The sequence below is a fragment of the Malaclemys terrapin genome, chromosome 21 (genome assembly GCF_027887155.1).
Source record: "Malaclemys terrapin pileata isolate rMalTer1 chromosome 21, rMalTer1.hap1, whole genome shotgun sequence".
Lineage (NCBI taxonomy): Eukaryota > Metazoa > Chordata > Testudines > Emydidae > Malaclemys > Malaclemys terrapin.
Genome location: NC_071525.1, coordinates 16,003,369 through 16,022,267, shown reverse-complemented (window position 1 = coordinate 16,022,267; position 18,899 = coordinate 16,003,369). Strand labels below are relative to the sequence as shown.

Below are 18,899 nucleotides of genomic sequence, written 5' to 3'. Positions count from 1 at the left end.
TCCAACCCCTCTGCTCCACCCCAGCCTGTACCCCCTCCCACACCACAACCCTCTGCCTCAGCCCGAATCCCTCTGTTCTTCCCACACTACTAGGGTTGGCATATTTTGAGTGTCCAAAAAGAGGACACTCCACGGGGCCCATCCCCGCCCATCCCCCAACTCCACCCCTTCCCCAAAGTCTCCGCCCCCTCCCCTGCTTAATATTCGCGGGAAGCCTGAAGCAGGTAAGGGGGGAGGAGGCGTGGCCCAGTCTGGCGCCCCCCCTCCCCACGCCCAGCACCGCCGACCCAGACCCCGGCTCAGCACCCCCGGCCCAGCACTGCTGGCCCCGCATGTCCTGATTTTCCCGGACATGTCTGGCTTTTTGGGATTTCCCCCTGGACGGGGATTTGTAGCCCAAAAAGCCGGACATGTCCGGGAAAATCAGGACGTATGGTAACCCTACACACTACCAACCCCTCAGCCATAGCCTGGAGCCCCCTCCTGTGACCTGAACCCCTCATTTCTGGCCCCACCCTGGAAGCTGAACCCCCAGCCCAAATTCCTCATCCCTCCCCCCACCCATCTCAATCTCAACCTCCAGCCCCGAGCCCTCTCCTACACCCTGAACTCTTCTGGTCCCACCCCAGTGCCCACACCCCCTCTGCACCCCAACCCCCAATTTCATGAGCATTCATAGCCTGCCATACACTTTCTGTACCCAGATATGGCCCTCAGTCCGAAAGGTTTGCCTATCCCCGGTGTAACCCCTCGGGCAGGGAGCTCCGCAGTGTGTCCACCAGGGGGCAGTAGCTCTGTGCAGCTGGAAGGTAGGTGCAGATTGGCGTTGTGGTGGCAGGCTGTAGCGCCACCTGCTGGCGGATGCTGGCCGGGTGCCCCTGTACATGGGAGCTTGTCTGTGTTCTTCCCTGGAGCCAATCTCAGCTCCCCTCCCTTGCTCTAACAACTCGACCCCCTCCACTGCCAGCCCCCCTCCCCACCCTTTGCTAGGCCTCCCCAGCCCCCTCCCCACTGCTAGTCCCTTTCCCTACCCCCTTTAGGCCTCCCCAGCCAATCTCCCCAACATCCCAGGGCCTCACCCCCCTGCCAGCCCCCTCCCCTAATCACCCTGCAGGCACAAACAATGGCACACGTAACAACACAACCTTTAATACATGGGGTGAGGGAGGAGGCATATTACAGTCGCTGTCAGCCCCATGGAGCTGGGGGGTGGGGTGTCACGGATACAATCCCCCACAGAGCAGCGGCGCTACAGCGTATCCGCACACCGTTCCCCCAGGGTGGGGGGCTGCTACCATGGGTCCTGCCTACAGGGGGGAGGTTGGGATGAGGGGATGAATGGGGCAGGCACCTGGCTGGGATTCCTGATCCAGCCCTGTATATCCAGAGGCAATAGCCGGTTTCCACCCCTCCATAGGCACCCCCCACACAACAGGTGCCCCCTAGTGTCTAGAGGTAACAGCTAGCGCCAGTTACAACAGGCATCCACACTCAACGGGCTCCCCCTGCTGTGACCAAAGACAACAACCAGCCTCCACTCCTGACAGATGTCCACGCTCGACAGCCAGTCGCTTCACCCAAAAGGTGTTCTCAGCCAGCCAGCCAGCCCTGCCCCCCAACAGGCGTCCCACAGTGTTTAACGAGCACCTGTTGTGGGAGCCACGCTGGGAGAGGAGGCACCTGCTCAAGGCAGGACTGGGGGCGGGGGATGTTCTGCCTGCTGGGAGGGACAACTGCAGGTTAATCCCTCATTTAAAAAACCCTGCACCCTACGGGCTGTCCCCCAGGGCCCTGCCCAGTCCAGAGCAGGAGGAGTCCAGCCACTGTGGGGAGCCCCTGGCCCCCCAAAACCCTCAGGTGTCGGGGGCACCCCACTATCGGGAAAGGGAAGGGGGAGGTCTTTCCAGGCACTGGTTGGGCGGGAGGCTGCAACCGGGCTGGGGACAGGCAGCAGAAGGATCCCACGTGGCTATCCATGTTTGGGGGGACCCCACCTGTGGCTAGTAGGCATTTAGGGAGCCCCCATGCGCCATGGCACCCCCTTCCTCCCCGTAGCTAGCAGACAGAGTTCAGGTGGCCGCTGGCAGGCTGGAGTACCCTTGTGGCTAGCAGAAGGAGTTTAGGTGGCCGCCGGCAGGCCAAGCACCCCCCATGGCTAGTAGAAGGAGTTCAGGTGGCCAGCAGCGGGCCAGGCGCCCCCCATGGCTAGTAGAAGGAGTTCAGGTGGCCAGCAGCAGGCCAGGCGCCCCCCATGGCTAGTAGAAGGAGTTCAGGTGGCCAGCAGCGGGCCAAGCATCCCCCATGGCTAGTAGAAGGAGTTCAGGTGGCCAGCGGCGGGCCAAGCACCCCCCATGGCTAGCAGAAGGAGTTCAGGTGGCCAGCAGCGGGCCAGGCGCCCCCCATGGCTAGTAGAAGGAGTTCAGGTGGCCGCCGGCAGGCCAAGCACCCCCCATGGCTAGCAGAAGGAGTTCAGGTGGCCGCCGGCAGGCCAGGCGCCCCCCCATGGCTAGTAGAAGGAGTTCAGGTGGCCAGCGGCGGGCCAAGCACCCCCCATGGCTAGTAGAAGGAGTTCAGGTGGCCACCAGCAGGTCGGGCACCCTCAGTGGCTAGTAGAAGGCGTTCAGGTGGCCAGCGGCGGGCTGGGCACCCCCCGTGGCTAGTAGAAGGAGTTCAGGTGGCCGGCGGTGGGCCGGGCGCCCCCCGTGGCTAGTAGAAGGAGTTCAGGTGGCCGGCGGCAGGCCGGGCGCCCCCTGTGGCTAGTAGAAGGAGTTCAGGTGGCCGGCGGCAGGCCGGGCGCCCCCTGTGGCTAGTAGAAGGAGTTCAGGTGGCCGGCGGCAGGCCGGGCGCCCCCTGTGGCTAGTAGAAGGAGTTCAGGTGGCCGGCGGTGGGCCGGGGCACGGGCGAGCTCTGGTAGAGGTTCCCGGAGCCGGCGTTCCAGTAGGGTGAGGGGGCCCCGAAGAAGCCGGCGGAGGAGACGGGCAGCTGGGCGGCGTGGCTGAGGCCGAAGCCCACCTTCTGCTGGTGGTAGGAGGGCAGGTAGGACATGTCGGCCGGGTGGTACTTGTAGAGGGGCCCCTCGCCCGGGTGGTTCTGCTGGGCCTGGCTGATGCCCTGGAAGTCGAACTTGTAGGCGTAACGTTTACCGTGCACCTTGGTCATGATGCTCTTGTCGTAGTAGTAGCGCAGGGCCCGGCTCAGCTTGTCGTAGTTCATGTTGGGCTTGCTCTTGCGCTCGCCCCAGCGCCGCGCCACCTCGTCCGGGTCCGTCATCTTGAACTCTCCGTTGGTGCCCTCCCACGTGATGCACCCGGCGTTGCTGCTGTCCGACAGCAGCTCCAGCAGGAACTGCCACAGTTGGATCTGGCCACTGCCTGCCGGGGGGGGAGACGGGTTTGTTACCGACGGGGCTTGGCTTTGCACCCTGGTTTGTTATTGTAGGGTCTGCTGGGTGCACTGGTTTGTTAATGGAGGAGCTCTGCTTTGCCCCAAGAAGGAGGGCCCTGGTTTGTTACTGTAGGGGGTCAAACCCTGGGCAATGGTTTGTTACTGTAGGCCCTACTGTGTGCACTGGCTTGTTACATGAGGGTCTTTCCTGGTTTGTTATTGTAGGGTCTCTAACCCCCTAGATCCCACTCCCCTCCCAGAGCCAGGGATAGAACCCAGGAGTCCTGGCTCCCAGCCCTCCACGTCTCTAGCCATTACCTAGAACCTCACCCCATCCCAAGCTGTAATAGGTGCCCAGACCCACCTGGGTTTGCCAAGCGGCTGCTGGTGGGTCCCAGGACCTGGTATGGATCTGGGGGGTGAAAAGGGAGTCAGGGGGGTTAGTTTTGGGGGGCGTCTGAGACACCCCCTTGCTCCCCGCTGGGACCCATTCCACCCCAATCCCCACCATGGAACCCAGGAGTCCTGACTCCCAGCCCCTCATCTAACCCTCTGACCCCCCAGTTCCCCTTGACCATCATTCCCAAATGGGCTTCACACCGAATCCTCAGTTGCTCCCAATCCAATCTGACCCCCCTAGGGCCCAACCCAAAACTCTCCATGAGCTGGAGATCTACGCACCCCTAAACCTCGCCCTGTTTGGGGGCCGACATACCCCTCAAAATGAATTCAATGCCCCTCTCCATGGCTTTGTGGCACTCCCTGGCCTAGTGGTGTGGGGCAGGGGGCCATCCATGGGGCAGAGAGGGGCCTAGCTACTGGGGCGATCTCCCCCCACTCCCCAAGCAGGGGCACCCACCTGTTACAATCCGTGGGGAGTCACTCGTCCGATTCACCCCCTGGATCTGGGGGGGGGACCCTGGAGGGTGGGGGGAGAAATGTGGGGGGAGAGCGTTAGGGGAGGGGAAGGAGCCCCGGGATTCAGCCCCCACGCGGAGCCACACCCCGGGTTGGATTCAGGGGTTGTTAGCCAGCCATGGGGCAGTGCCCCTTGGGGATACGTGGGCGGGGGGACATGATGGTACCTTTGGGGCCTCCGCTGAGGGAGCCGCTCCAGCTGCTTCGCCTGATTTCCTCATAGGGAGACTCTGCAGGCCAATAGCGGGGGGGCGAGGGGGGGAGGGGAGAAGGAAAACAGCCCATTAGTAGTGGGGAACCGCTGCTGGAGGGGAAAAGCCCTGCTCTGTGTCTGGTCCCAGCCCCCCTCCTTTCTAACCACTAGACCTCACTCCCTGCCCAGAGCTGGAAGAGAATCCAGGAGTCCAGGCTCCCAGACCCCTCCCCTTTCTCACTGCTAGACCTCATTCCTCTCCAACAACTGGGGAGCAAACCCAGCAGTCCTGGCTCCCAGCCCCCCGCCCCACTAGTTCCCATTCCTGCCCCCCAAAGCTGGGATAGAACCCAGGAGTCCCCACCCTCCTAACCACTAGTCCCCATTCCCCACCCAGAACACCCAGAACTGGGATAGAACCCAGGAGTCCTGACTCCCAGCCCATAGGGGAGGGGCAGGGCTGGGGTTCACAGACTCACCTGTTTTCACTTGCACGCGTGGTGGGGGTGCGGGGGGCTGGGGGGTCACAGCCGGGGCAGCCGGGTAGGTGAAGGTCGGGCTGCCTGTGGGGGTAGACAGGAGAGCACTGGTCAGAGCTGAGTGAGGCAGAGGGGCCCACAGATGGGCGGGGCTCCTGCACTAGGAGGTGTGGTTTATGGTGATGGACGGGGCTCCCCGGTTTGGGGGTGAGGCTCCCATGTCTGGGAGCCTAGGTCCTGTGTCTGAGGATAGGGCTCCCAGCCAGGTATGGACATCCTGGTGCTAGGGGGCTCCCTGTCTGTGCGGAGGCAGGCCTCCCTATCTGTGGGCGGGGCTCCCTGTCAGTGAGTGGGTTCCTTGTTGGTGGAAAGGCGGGGCACCCTGACAGTGGGCGGGGCTCCCTGTCGGTGGGAAGGCGGGGCACCCTGTTGGTGGGCGGGGCTCCCTGTCGGTTGGCAGATTCCTTGTTGGTGGGAAGGCGGGGCTCCCTGACAGTAGGCGGGGCTTCCTGTCGGTGGGAAGACGGGACACCCTGTTGGTGGGCAGGTTCCTTGTTGGTGGGAAGGCGGGGCTCCCTGTCGGTGGGCGGGGCTCCCTGTCAGTGGACGGGGCTCCCTGTAAGTGGGGGGGTTCCTTGTTGGTGGGAAGGCGGGGCACCCTGTTGGTGGGTGGGGTTCCCTGTCAGTGGACGGGGCTCCCTGTAAGTGGGTGGGTTCCTTGTTGGTGGAAGGGTGGGGCTCCCTGTCAGTGGGGGGGGGGGGGTTCCTTGTTGGTGGGAAGGAGGGGCTCCCTGTCGGTGGGTGGGGCTCCCTGTCAGTGGGTGGGTTCCTTGTTAGGCGGAAGGCGGGGCTCCCTGTCGGTGGGCAGGTTCCTTGTTGGTGGAAAGGAGGGGCACCCTGTTGGTGGGCGGGGCTCCGTGGGGTATGGCCGTACTCTGCCGCAGGTAGGCCAGGTGAGACAGCAGCACGTCGGCGTTGTAGGGCGAGGTGAGGCGCAGGAAATCCTCCTTGCCCATCTTGCACAGCTCCTTGCCATCCACGTGCTGGAACAGGCCCACGTCCACCTCCTCCAGCCCGTACTCCTTCACCGCCCAGTCCAGCCACTGGCGCACGTGGTCCTGGGTCCACACGCCAGGGTCTGCAGGAGACAGACAGACATGCGGAGTCCAGCTGGCCCAGACGCCTGCATTCCCAGAGTACAGCTACCCATAGAGGGGGAGTCCCGCCGGCCCGAACTCCTGGGATCCTGAGAGCTCTACCCACCCAAAGCATGGCACTTACGTGCACAGGGTAGTCCAGCTGGCCCGGACACCTGAGTCCCTGAGCCACGACCACCCAGCCGCAGCTTTGCTGGGGAGGGGGAAAGAATCCAGCCAGCCCGAATGCCTGGGTCCCTGGGGTACAGTTGCCCTCCCAGACCACAGCACACACACACAGGAGCGAGGAGAGTCCGGCCAGCCCGGACACCTAGGTTCCAGAGGAACAGCAACCCACTCTGAGCCTCGCTGGTCTTGGACGCCTGGGTTCTTGGGCTGCAGCTACCCGCCCAGAAATGCGCCATGGTGAGGAGCCAGCCGGCCCGGACATTTGGGTTCCTGGGAGCCATTTACCAACCCTGCCCCAAACTAGGAAATAAGAGACCCCTGGCTCTGGGCCCCGGGGCAGGGGAGGGGGCAGAGGCTGCGCTACAGCGAAGGGCCATTGGGGGGTACGCGGAGCAGGGAGGGCGCACTCACCCGCTGGGACGATAACCCTCTTCTCCTCGCTGGGGGGGTTGGCTGGGGGGCTGCTCCGCTGGTCGCTGTAGCTGGCTGAGTAGGGGATGGGGTGTGGGTCGCTCCCGGATTTGCTGCGTCTGGATACACTGCAGTCCACGGGGGACTGTCTACAGGGCGACAGCGGGGAGTGAGGACTGGATCTGATCACAAGAGGCCTGAGTTTGGCTGGTCTCAGACCCGCTGTGTAGGGGGAGAAGGGCTGGGCTAGCAGGGGGCTGCAGATTGGGAGTGAGGGGCACCGGCAGGGTGGGGGGGAGCCCGGGGCTGGGCTAGCAGGGGCTGCGGGTTGGGAGTGAGGGGCATCAGCAGGGTGGGGGGAGACCAGGGCTGGGCTAGCAGGGGCTGCGGGTCGGGAGTGAGGGGAACCGGCAGGGCTGTGTGTTGGCCTGTCCTACCCCGCCCGTGGCGCTGACTGAGGTTTCCTGGGGATGGGACGAGGGAAGTGAGTCGTTTCCTGCGGGCGCCGGTGCAGCCCAGCTCTACTGAGCCGGGAGCTGTGGGCTCGGGGGTGGGGCTGGGCCGGGTCCTTCTGCTGGGCCACAGGCGCAAGAACCTCCCCCTCCGCAGCCTGGCTCCATGGGCCAGTTCCCACAGCCCCAGTGGCAGGGAGTCCCACGGGCTAACCCCACTAATCCCTGTTAGCAGGGAGTCCCGCAGGTTAACCCCACTAATACCAAGTGGCAGGGAGTCCCGCAGGTTAACCCCATCCGCCTGACCTGGAGCAGTTGACATTCTCATTCTCCCTCTTCACAGTGTGCCCCCTGCTGGTCTGACTGGACCAGTCCGGCTCCCCCAGCGCCGGCCTCTCCTTGCCGTTGTACTCCTCGGCAGGGGGCACCTCTGTCTTCATGAGGTGGGGAGGGCCGTAGGAGGGGTCGAATATGGACTGGTCCTCGCTCACCACGGAAAGTGCCTCCTGCAGGGGGGGACACATGGCGGGGTTAGAGTGCCCCACGCCACTCCCTGCAGCACGGCGCCCCCTACTGAACCCCACGCCACTCCCTGCAGCACGGCGCCCCCTACTGAACCCACCCCACGCCACTCCCTGCAGCACGGCGCCCCCTGCTGAGCCCCACGCCACTCCCTGCAGCATGCCGCCCCCTGCTGAGCCTCCCACTCCGCTCCCTGCAGCACAGCGTCCCCTACTGAACCCACTGCACGCCACTCCCTGCAGCACGGCGCCCCCTGCTGAGCCTCCCACTCCGCTCCCTGCAGCACAGCATCCCCTACTGAACCCACCCCACGCCACTCCCTGCAGCACAGTGCCCCCTACTGAACCCACTGCACGCCACTCCCTGCAGCACAGCACCCCCTGCTGAGCCCCACGCCACCCCACTCCTTGCAGCACGGCGCCCCCTGCTGAGCCCCACGCCACCCCACTCCTTGCAGCACGGCGCCCCCTGCTAACCCTCTGCCCCACTCCCTGCAGCACAGCACCCCCTACTGAATCTCCCACCCCACTCCCTGCAGCACAGTGCCCGCTGCTGAGCCCCCACCCTGCACCCCACAGCATGGCTATGCTGCGCTGGGGCATCGGGGCCAGCCCTGACTGCCAGGGTGCCCTGGTGTTATTCTGCCCCCAGCAGGGTGGTGTCTGTCCCCAGCCGTTAGTCCTGGGGGGAGGGGACGTTTCCTGTTTGCCGGCGCCCGAGCATGGTTGCCGGCAGGTGACAGTTCAGTGGCCCTGTGCAGCTTCCTGCCTGGGCTGCAAACCGCCCCCCCCCCCTCTCCCCCAGGACTGGGGCAGAAGGAACCTCGTCCGCCCTGGGGCATCTGCAGCCGAGCTTGGCCGTGTGACACACCAAGGCCAGGTACAGTTACACGGACACACATGCTGCACCCACACACACGCCAATGAGGCATGCACCGAGACAATCATACACACACACACACCCTGACATCCAGAGAGACAATCACACACACAAAATCCCAGACACATACACACATATAATCACACACAGTGACAATCTCCCCCAAAATACACACACAGTCTCACACACCCACACACACATGCACTTGTGCAGCCCTAGACAGCTATAAATGGTCCGTACACATATCATAGAATCATAGAATCTCAGGGTTGGAAGGGACCTCAGGAGGTCGTCTAGTCCAACCCCCTGCTCAAAGCAGGACCAATCCCCAACATATGCCAATATCCAGGCTGACACACTTGCACAGTGCATGCAAAACCATGTGCAACGTGTACAGTCGGTCACATCCAAGGTGCTTGTGAAAATGTACAGTCAGAGACACACACATACATAAGGCACCGAAATGCGTGTGGGGGTACAGTTGGCTGCACCTGTGGCTACGTCCCATTGTATCTATTTGACTGATGGAAAAACTGGGACATGGGGTGGGGGGGAGGTAACTTGTCCAAGGTCACATAATCTATGGTGAATTCAGGAACAGGACTCAGGAGTTCCAGGTCCCAGTCCCCTCCACAACCCACTGCCTTCCCAGAGATGGGGATAGACAGAACCCAGGAGTCCTGGCTTCCAGCCCCCTCTCTAAGCACAAGACCTTCCCCAAGCTGGGGATAGAACCCAGGAGTCCTGGCGCCCAGCCTCCCCCCACTCCACAGGGGGCTTGAGCAGGGCTGTGATACTGGGATTCCTGGGCAGTCAGAAGTGGAGACAGCCCAGGCAGGGAGGGGCTATGCAGCCTCAGCGCATTGTAGCCAAGGGAGCAGAGAAGGGCCATGAAGTCTGGCCGGAGGTCAGAGGAGCAGGTAGCCCCCTGGGAAAGCAGAAGTACAGGCAGAAAACACAGGCAGGGAAAGTGCTAACACCCATGGAAGTACAGACAGGGCATCACAGGGACAGACAGAGGTGCAGAGGTGACAGCAGCAAACGGAGGGCATCTCAGGATCGAGCATAAAATACAGGCAGGGAGTCACAAATACAGGCAGAGCAGCAGCGGTACAGGCAGAAGGCACAGGCAGGGAGTCACAGATACAGGCAGAGCAGCAGCGGTACAGGCAGAAGGCACAGGCAGGGAATCACAGATACAGGCAGAGCAGCAGTGGTACAGGCCAAAGGCACAGGCAGGGAGTCACAGATACAGACAGAGCAGCAGCGGTACAGGCAGAAGGCACAGGCAGGGAATCACAGATACAGGCAGAGCAGCAGCGGTACAGGCAGAAGGCACAGGCAGGGAGTCCCGGGTACAGGCAGGGAAGCAGTGGTACAGGCAGAAGACACAGGCAGGGAATCACAGATACAGGCAGAGCAGCAGCGGTACAGGCAGAAGGCACAGGCAGGGAATCACAGATACAGGCAGAGCAGCAGCGGTACAGGCAGAAGGCACAGGCAGGGAGTCCCGGGTACAGGCAGGGAAGCAGTGGTACAGGCAGAAGACACAGGCAGGGAATCACAGATACAGGCAGAGCAGCAGTGGTACAGGCAGAAGACACAGGCAGGGAATCACAGATACAGGCAGAGCAGCAGCGGTACAGGCAGAAGGCACAGGCAGGGAGTCACAGATACAGGCAGAGCAGCAGCGGTACAGGCAGAAGGCACAGGCAGGGAATCACAGATACAGGCAGAGCAGCAGCGGTACAGGCAGAAGGCACAGGCAGGGAGTCACAGATACAGGCAGAGCAGCAGCGGTACAGGCAGAAGGCACAGGCAGGGAGTCACAGATACAGGCAGAGCAGCAGCGGTACAGGCAGAAGACACAGGCAGGGAGTCACAGATACAGGCAGAGCAGCAGCGGTACAGGCAGAAGGCACAGGCAGGGAATCACAGATACAGGCAGAGCAGCAGCGGTACAGGCAGAAGGCACAGGCAGGGAGTCACAGATACAGGCAGAGCAGCAGCAGTACAGGCAGAAGGCACAGGCAGGGAATCACAGATACAGGCAGAGCAGCAGCGGTACAGGCAGAAGGCACAGGCAGGGAGTCCCGGGTACAGGCAGGGAAGCAGAGGAGTGGAGGTCCCACACAGGTTCATAGCTCAATCTCTCCCCTCCCCCCGGCCTTGGGTTATATGCACCATCTGTAGCTAGCAAAGCCCCAAGCTGCGAGGTCCCCACACCACTTGCAGCGCCCCCTGCTGGGGGATGATAGAAGTGGGCACTGCAAGCTCCACCGCCCCCCTCTTGCAGCGCCCCCTGTTGGCGAGGGCGGTGGGAGCTGCAGGAATCTCAGGATGGCCCAGGCACCAGGGGAACCCCTCCCAAGCCCAGCCTGACTGAACTGACATTAACTCCCCCCCTCCCCTGCTAAGTGCGCCCCTTCTGCAGGGCTGGGGGGGCTCTGAGCTGAGCTGCCTCTAGGTTCCCCCCCCCACACACACACACATGGTTGCACGCTGGGTGTGGGCTCTTTGCACAGAAAGCAGAAGTCTCGGGGGAGCTGGGCTGATCTTTGTTTGCAGCCGGAGCTGCTGCACTGAAGATGTTATCGGGCGCTCAAGCATGGGGGGAGGGGGGCCTGGCTGCGGTTACTCCCTTGCCGTGCCTGCCCGCCCCCGAAGCTGTTGCTCTACACAGCGCTGTGCGGAGTTTGCATGCAGCATTCCTTCTTGCAAAGGCGGGTAGGAGCTGTGAGGGGCAAGGGGGGGGCGCCAGGGAATGGAGGAAAACCCACCTGGAGCAGGCACACCGGAGGGTGCCCCACGCGGGGCGAGGTGCGCGGCACCAAGGTTGCATGAGTGGCACAATGCCCACACAACGTGGCGTGGAAGTGCCTGCGTGGCACCAGACGCGGTGCCCAAGGGTGGTGCCAGCTGGGTGCCAGCCCTGCAGTGCTGAACGGAGGGGATGCACTACATTGCAGGGTGGCATCCCACGTGGCACAAGCCATTCGTCGTGGGGTGCCATGGCGGGGCCACCGATGATGCCCGAGCTGCGCAGGAATCCAGAAGGCCACTGGGGCACATGGTACCATGCAGCTGGCCCATGGGGCACAGGGGGCATGGCATGGCATGTGCATGAATGGCATAAAGCACACGTAGGGGGCTCCAAGCAAGGCCTGCTTGCATGCCAACTGGCACAGGGCACAGCAGAGGTGCTGGGGTGGCATACAAAGGGCAGGTGGGGTACGTTTCACAAGCTTTGGGTGCCCATCTGGGGTGAGGCGGCCTGCGGACGCAGATGCCCATGCGTGGAACCATCTGCCTGGGCCCAAAGCAGGGGCCATGTCGTGCAGCACAGAGCATGACGGAGGGGCCCCATATTGTGCACGCACAAGCAGTGGAATCGTGGCCCCCGCATTGCACGACGGATGCGGCATGTGCCCCACAAGCCCTTGTGTGCACAAAGACAGCCCTCCTAGCAACAGAGGCGCCATTCACATCACAACCTATGTCTGCCCAAGCAGTACAAACTCCACATGCACCACAACCAATGCAAATGTGGCCCCATTGCACAAGGGATGTGCCAGCTGCATCACAGTCAGCGTATGCCCAAGGATGCGCCGCACGTATCACAACCGGAGCATGCACAATCCACGCAATTGCACACTGATTGCAAGGCCATGCCACATGCATCCCAATCAGAGAATTGCATGATCAGTGCAATTGTCAGCCATTGCACGATGAATGTGCCAGTTGCATCACAATCGGAGCATGCACGAGTGTACTTGCACAGTCATTGCACGGCAGCTGTGCCGTGTGCATCAAAATCAGAACATGCATCATCAGTGCAATTGCACACCGATTGCATGATGGGTGTGGCACGTGCATCACAATCAGAACACGCACAAGCAGTGCAATTGCATACCCAGTGCATAAGAGCTGTGCTGCGTGCATCACAAATGCAGCACACACAATCAGTGCAATTGCCCGACCGCTGCGCTACAGTCAGCGCATGATGACCAGTGCAATCACAGCCCCGAGGCACCAGGTAGCTGCAATGTTGGAAACCCCACACACCATGGAGGGTCCCATGTGACTCAAACCACAGGGGAAGAGGCACTGCGGTGCCTGGTGAGGGGTGCAAATACCTTGTTGGCTACACACCGTGCCCCTGTAATTGAGGGAGATAGAAGCACGGCAAGGGGACACGGGTTACCCTATGCCACGTGTGCCCGGGACGGGGGGAGCCAGGTACCATACCCTGAGGCAGTGGGCACAAGCCACTTGGCTCGGCACAAGGTGCTGGGGGCGCCTTGCATCACCACCCTAACCCTGTACAGCATGGAGTGACCGGACGCTATAGATCCATCCCCATATGAACCCCTCTCTCCATCGCTATGGGCCCAGGGCTCTGATATGGGGGGCAGGGAGGGGATGGGATACCGGAGTAGATGGGCCCATGGGTCTGACCCAGGGCAGGATGCTGGGGTAGATGGGCCCATAGGTCTGATGCAGGGCAGGATACCAGGGTAGATGGGCCAGTGGATGTGACCCAGGGCAGGATACCAGGGTAGATGGGCCAGTGGATGTGACCCAGGGCAGGATACCAGGGTAGATGGGCCCGTGGGTTTGACCCAGGGCGGGATACTGGGGTAGATGGGCCCATAGGTCTGACCCAGGGGAGGATACTGGGATAGATGGGCCCAGGGGTCTGATTGGGGCTGGATACCAGGGTAGAGGGGCCTGTAGGTCTGACCCAGGGCAGGATACCAGGGTAGATGGGCCCGTGGGTCTGACCCAGGGCGGGATACTGGGGTAGATGGGCCCATAGGTCTGACCCAGGGGAGGACACTGGGATAGATGGGCCCAGGGGTCTGATTGGGGCTGGATACCAGGGTAGAGGGGCCCGTAGGTCTGACCCAGGGCAGGATACCAGGGTAGAGGGGCCCGTGGATGTGACCCAGGGTGGGATACTGGGGTAGAGGGGCCCGTGGGTCTGACACAGGGCGGAATACTGGGGTAGATGGGCCCATAGGTCTGACCCAGGGGAGGATACTGGGATAGATGGGCCCAGGGGTCTGATTGGGGCGGGATACCGGGGTAGAGGAGCCCGTGGATGTGACCCAGGGCGGGATACCGGGGTAGAGGGGCCCGTGGGTCTGATCCAGGGGAGGACACTGGGATAGATGGGCCCAGGGGTCTGATTGGGGCGGGATACCGGGGTAGAGGGGCCCGTGGATGTGACCCAGGGCAGGATACTGGGGTAGAGGGGCCCGTGGGTCTGACCCAGGGGAGGACACTGGGATAGATGGGCCCAGGGGTCTGATTGGGGCGGGATACCGGGGTAGAGGGGCCCGTGGATGTGACCCAGGGCGGGATACTGGGGTAGAGGGGCCCGTGGGTGTGACCCAAGGGAGGACACTGGGATAGATGGGCCCAGGGGTCTGATTGGGGCGGGATACCGGGGTAGAGGGGCCCGTGGATGTGACCCAGGGCGGGATACCGGGGTAGAGGGGCCCGTGGGTGTGACCCAAGGGAGGACACTGGGATAGATGGGCCCAGGGGTCTGATTGGGGCGGGATACCAGGGTAGAGGGGCCCATGGATGTGACCCAGGGCAGGATACCGGGGTAGAGGGGCCCGTGGATGTGACCCAGGGTGGGATACCGGGGTAGAGGGGCCCGTGGGTTTGACCCAGGGGAGGACACTGGGATAGATGGGCCCAGGGGTCTGATTGGGGCGGGATACCGGGGTAGAGGGGCCTGTGGATGTGACCCAGGGCGGGATACTGGGATAGAGGGGCCTGTGGATGTGACCCAGGGCGGGATACCGGGGTAGAGGGGCCCGTGGATGTGACCCAGGGCGGGATACCAGGGTAGAGGGGCCCGTGGGTCTGACCCAGGGCGGGATACCGGGGTAGAGGGGCCCGTGGATGTGACCCAGGGCGGGATACTGGGGTAGAGGGGCCCGTGGATGTGACCCAGGGCGGGATACCGGGGTAGAGGGGCCTGTGGGTCTGACCCAGGGCGGGATACTGGGGTAGAGGGGCCCGTGGATGTGACCCAGGGCGAGATACCGGGGTAGAGGGGCCCGTGGATGTGACCCAGGGTGGGATACCGGGGTAGAGGGGCCCGTGGGTTTGACCCAGGGGAGGACACTGGGATAGATGGGCCCAGGGGTCTGATTGGGGCGGGATACCGGGGTAGAGGGGCCTGTGGATGTGACCCAGGGCGGGATACTGGGGTAGAGGGGCCCGTGGATGTGACCCAGGGTGGGATACCGGGGTAGAGGGGCCCGTGGATGTGACCCAGGGCGGGATACCAGGGTAGAGGGGCCCGTGGGTCTGACCCAGGGCGGGATACCGGGTTTGAGGGGCCCGTGGATGTGACCCAGGGCGGGATACTGGGGTAGAGGGGCCCGTGGATGTGACCCAGGGCGGGATACCGGGGTAGAGGGGCCTGTGGGTCTGACCCAGGGCGGGATACTGGGGTAGAGGGGCCCGTGGATGTGACCCAGGGCGGGATACCGGGGTAGAGGGGCCCGTGGGTCTGATCTGGCAGGGGGTGGGGGTGGGGCTGTGTGCAGTGCGCGGGGCTGCGTTGGGCAGCAGCACAGGAAGCCGAGGCAGGAAGCCTGAGGCTACGAAGCCGGAAGCCTCTTAGGCTCCTGATAAGGCCACCTGATGGGGAGTGAGGCTCTGGCCTGTGAGGCTCTGGCCTGGGCTGCTTTAAATAGCTCCCCATCCGGCCAGACAATGGGCTGGGGGCTGGGGCACCGGTTTGCGGGGCGGGGGGGCGTGCCCTCCTTCACACACAGCTATTCACTCCCCTCCAGCTCCCACCCAGAGCCAGGGCAGAACCCAGGAATCCTGGCTCCCAACTCACCCGCCCCCTGCTCTAACCACTAGACCCCACTCCCCTCCCACAGCTGGCGGGAGAACCCAGGAATACTGGCTCCCAACTTGCCCTCCTCCCCTGCTCCAGGACACTGTGTGGGAGGAAGGCAGGTCTTGTGGGGAAGGTGCTGAATTCTACATCACTCCGTGCCTCAGTTTCCCCCATACGCTGAGAATGACCCTCCCTTTGTGTTTGTACGGCATGCACAGCAGGCCGCACTGTCCTGCAAATGAAACACCCAACCTTTCCACACCTTGCACGACTTCATTTGCTATCACCTGGAAACTAAAATACAGCGAGATGTAACCCCCCTCCCACGCACACACACACACAGAGGCAGATACACAGAGCCAGAGAGAGGGAGGGAGACAGGACGATATATACACACAAAGACAGACAGACACACACAGGCAGAACCCCCCCTCTCCCCGCATCGTCCCCAGAACCACGGAACAGCCCAGGAAGCCAAGGAGAAGGGAGTCCGTGTAATAAGGGAGTGGCACAGACTGTGCGGTTTCCATTTCAGATCCACCCCACCCCACCCCCGTGTGATAAGCGGGTTTTGCCCTGATAACAGCCCAGACGCTGAATCTGGACTTGGGGAGAAACTGGCAGAGATGTCAAAAGTTGCGTGAAAGCAAATCATGTCTGCTGGGAGCTGGTTGGATGGGGGGAATTTGTGTGCTGTCAGTTAGCAATCTGCACTCTGCTCTAGGAGGGGAGGGAGGGCTAGTGATGGGGGAGGAGGGCTGGGACCCAAAACTCCTGGGATCTATCCCCCGCCTTGGGAGGAGGGGTCTAGTGGTTAGAATGGGCAGGGGGCTGGGAGCCAGGACTTCTGGGTTCTGTCCCCAGCCCTGGGAGTGGGGTCCAATGGGTTAGAACAAGGGGGCTGGGAGCCAGGACTGATCCCTGACCTACCATGTCATCTTGACTGCTTCGCTGGGCCTCAGTTTCTACTCCTGCCCTTTATCTGTTCAGACCGTGAGGTCCTTAGGCAGGGCCTGTCTCTCGCTGTGTCTGGGCAGCGCCTGGCCCAACAGGGCCCTGATCTCAGCCGGGCAGGACCTGTCTCTCCCTTAGGATGACCAAACAGCAAATGTGAAAAATCGGGACGGGGGTGGGGGGTAATAGGAGCCTATGTAAGAAAAAGACCCAAAAATCGGGACTGTCCCTATAAAATCAGGACATCTGGTCACCCTACCCCCCCTGCCTGTCTGTGCAGCGCCCGGGTCAGAAAGAGCCAATTGGGCACATTTGCCTCGGCATATGCAGGCTCCAGGCCGATCCCCAGGAAACTGCCCCAGCAAAGCCCCGCAGCACCCTGCAAAACAGACAATTCCCCTGGGCACGGCCAAGATGCCGCTGGCCAAGGAGACGACAGGCCCCCACTGTCATTGCCAAGGCTGCTAATTCCCCTCAGCCCAGTCGCGGCCTGGCTGGTTAAAACTCCGTCTCGCCGGACGGTGCTTAAAGTGGCTGGAGAACCAGGTCCGGGGGATCCAGCATCCTCCGGGTGCAGCAGCTTTCGTCCAACAGGCCCAGACCTTCCCAGGCATTTCAGTGCCTCACTGCCACTGATTTCCAGGAATGACAGTGGATCAATATTAATAGACCTGGTGATTTCCTTGCTGGCTCTGGGACACCCGCCCCTTGCAGCCCCCCTTTTGCTCCCCACTGTACAAACCGGCTTTAAGCCCCGTCTCTCCCTACTGAGGAACAAATGTAGTATCCGAGCACGATCCCAAAGAGCTTAGAATTCTGGAGACCATCAAAGTGGCTCTGAGTCCTAGAAATGCCTGCCCTGCCACTCGGGTAAAGATGCAACGCAGCCTCCAAAATCCAACGGGGGCTCGGCCACGGATCTCGTTCCCTTGATACCAACAGGTTTTCGGTTTGATGCAGTGCACAAGATTCCCAGCTTCCCAGGCCAGCCATGGACCTGTCAGCGGAGCTGCTGGGTAACACATAACACTAATCCACCTGCCCCGAAATCTGTGTGCGAGAAGAACCTGCCTGGCTCGGAAGGGAGTGAGTGAAAAAAATAACCAGCAAGCGAGCGAGAGAGAAAAGAATGTGAAAGCAGTGAAAGAAATAAAGGGAGAGAAAAAATGGTAGAACACAAAGGAAAGAAAGAGCATGAAAGGTAGAAGGGGAAAAAAGCAAAAGAAAGCAAGAACATGCAAGCTAGAGAAGGAAAGGAACGAAAAAGAATGAATGAACGAACGAGTGCTAGAGAAAGCTAGAATGGGACAGTGACAGAAAGAAGGACAGACTGACCTGTTAAGCAAGGTTGCACCCCAGAATCTCCAAGTTGGGGGCACAGGCCCCCCCATTTCCATCCTGGCCTGAGATTCTTTCTGCCCTGCTTTGGGGGGACCATCCATAGGTGCCCCATGGCACCCCCATGTTCCATGGAGGGGGCGAGCGCCCCATTTCCTCCCTTCGGGACGCGGGCTCTCCCCGATCCTGACCCTCTTCCCGCACGCTCCTGGGAACGGGGGCAGGGGGAGGTATGTGCCTTTGTGGGGCTTTGGCTGAGCAGTGTCGTGGGTGTCTCTCTCTGGGGCGGTTTGGTTTGGGTTATTTAAGCTCAGCGACATCGACCGCCACGAACGGGAAGGAAGAGGAAATTTTTTGTACCAGAAGGAAAGAGCGGAGGGGGGGGGGCGTTTGTGGAGCCGGGGCGCGCACCAGAGAGAGGAACTGAACGCAGCCCAGCGTGAGCCCAGCGCCAGCTGGAGCCAAGACACCCGCACCTGGAGGAGCATCTCCAGAACCTACCTTGATGGTGCCGTCCATCGCTGCTCCCGCACGGAGCTCCCCGCCTAGACCTCCATGGACGAGGAGAGGTGGTGCATTGGCAAAGGGGGCCGGATGAGCGAAGCTCTGTGTGTGTGTGTGTGTGTGTGTGTGTGTGTATGTGTGTGTGTGTGTGCGTCTAATTTTGGGAAGTGAAGTCACTAACCGCCGGGGCTGGTTTCCTATTGGTGTGACCGATTTTTGCAAAGCTTTTTTTTTTTGGTCTTCTGCTTCTTTTGGCGCTAGGGCTGGGTGGCTTTCTGTGCTGCTGTTGAAGAGCAGCGGCACAAGGGGCTCGGGGGGGAGAATCGGGGAGCGGGGGGGGAAGGGTGCACGGGGGTGTCACAGGGATAAGAATCACATTTAGCCCTTGCATAGCAATGGCGGTGCAACGCCTTTATTATTCAGGACTATTGATCTGTACAACATCAGCACCCAAAGACACCGGGGCAGAATCAAGGCCCCCGTTATGCTGGGGGCTGCACAGACACAGAGACAGGCGCTGCCCCAGCTGAGATCAGGGCCCTGTTGGGCCAGATGCAGCGAGAGACAGCCCTGCCCCAAAGAGTTTACAGGCTCCATGCCCAAAAAGTTGGGAGGAGAAACAGAGGCCCAGTGTCACACAGCAGCACTGAGAATAGAACCCAGGAG

General features: G+C 61.8%; 1 protein-coding gene across 3 annotated transcripts; it reads right to left on the bottom strand.

Moving 5' to 3' along the window:
* Nucleotides 1–1,133: 1,133 nt before the first annotated feature.
* On the bottom strand, nt 1,134–18,352 carry LOC128827458 (retroviral integration site protein Fli-1 homolog). 3 transcript variants are annotated; one of them, XM_054011339.1, is made up of 9 exons: nt 18,231–18,352; nt 7,469–7,668; nt 6,711–6,859; nt 5,909–6,112; nt 4,975–5,058; nt 4,470–4,532; nt 4,244–4,303; nt 3,749–3,796; nt 1,134–3,371 (listed from the first exon to the last, which is right to left on the bottom strand). In XM_054011339.1, exons 1-9 carry the CDS (start codon nt 18,246–18,248, stop codon nt 2,857–2,859), a joined length of 1,341 nt encoding a protein of 446 aa, XP_053867314.1. In that variant the 5' UTR covers nt 18,249–18,352; the 3' UTR covers nt 1,134–2,856. The 3 variants fall into 3 exon arrangements, with proteins under 3 accessions (XP_053867314.1, XP_053867316.1, XP_053867315.1); XM_054011341.1 differs by lacking the exon at nt 18,231–18,352 and adding an exon at nt 17,727–17,814; XM_054011340.1 differs by lacking the exon at nt 3,749–3,796.
* Between the last annotated feature and the right edge of the window lie 547 nt (nt 18,353–18,899).

Coding starts and splice junctions, on each gene's coding strand:
- LOC128827458 (XM_054011339.1), bottom strand. Junction 6,860..7,468: donor GAGAATGTCAACTGCTCCAG/GTCAGGCGGATG, acceptor GTCGCCCTGTAG/ACAGTCCCCCGTGGACTGCA. Junction 3,797..4,243: donor CTCCCCACGGATTGTAACAG/GTGGGTGCCCCT, acceptor TTCACCCCCCAG/ATCCATACCAGGTCCTGGGA.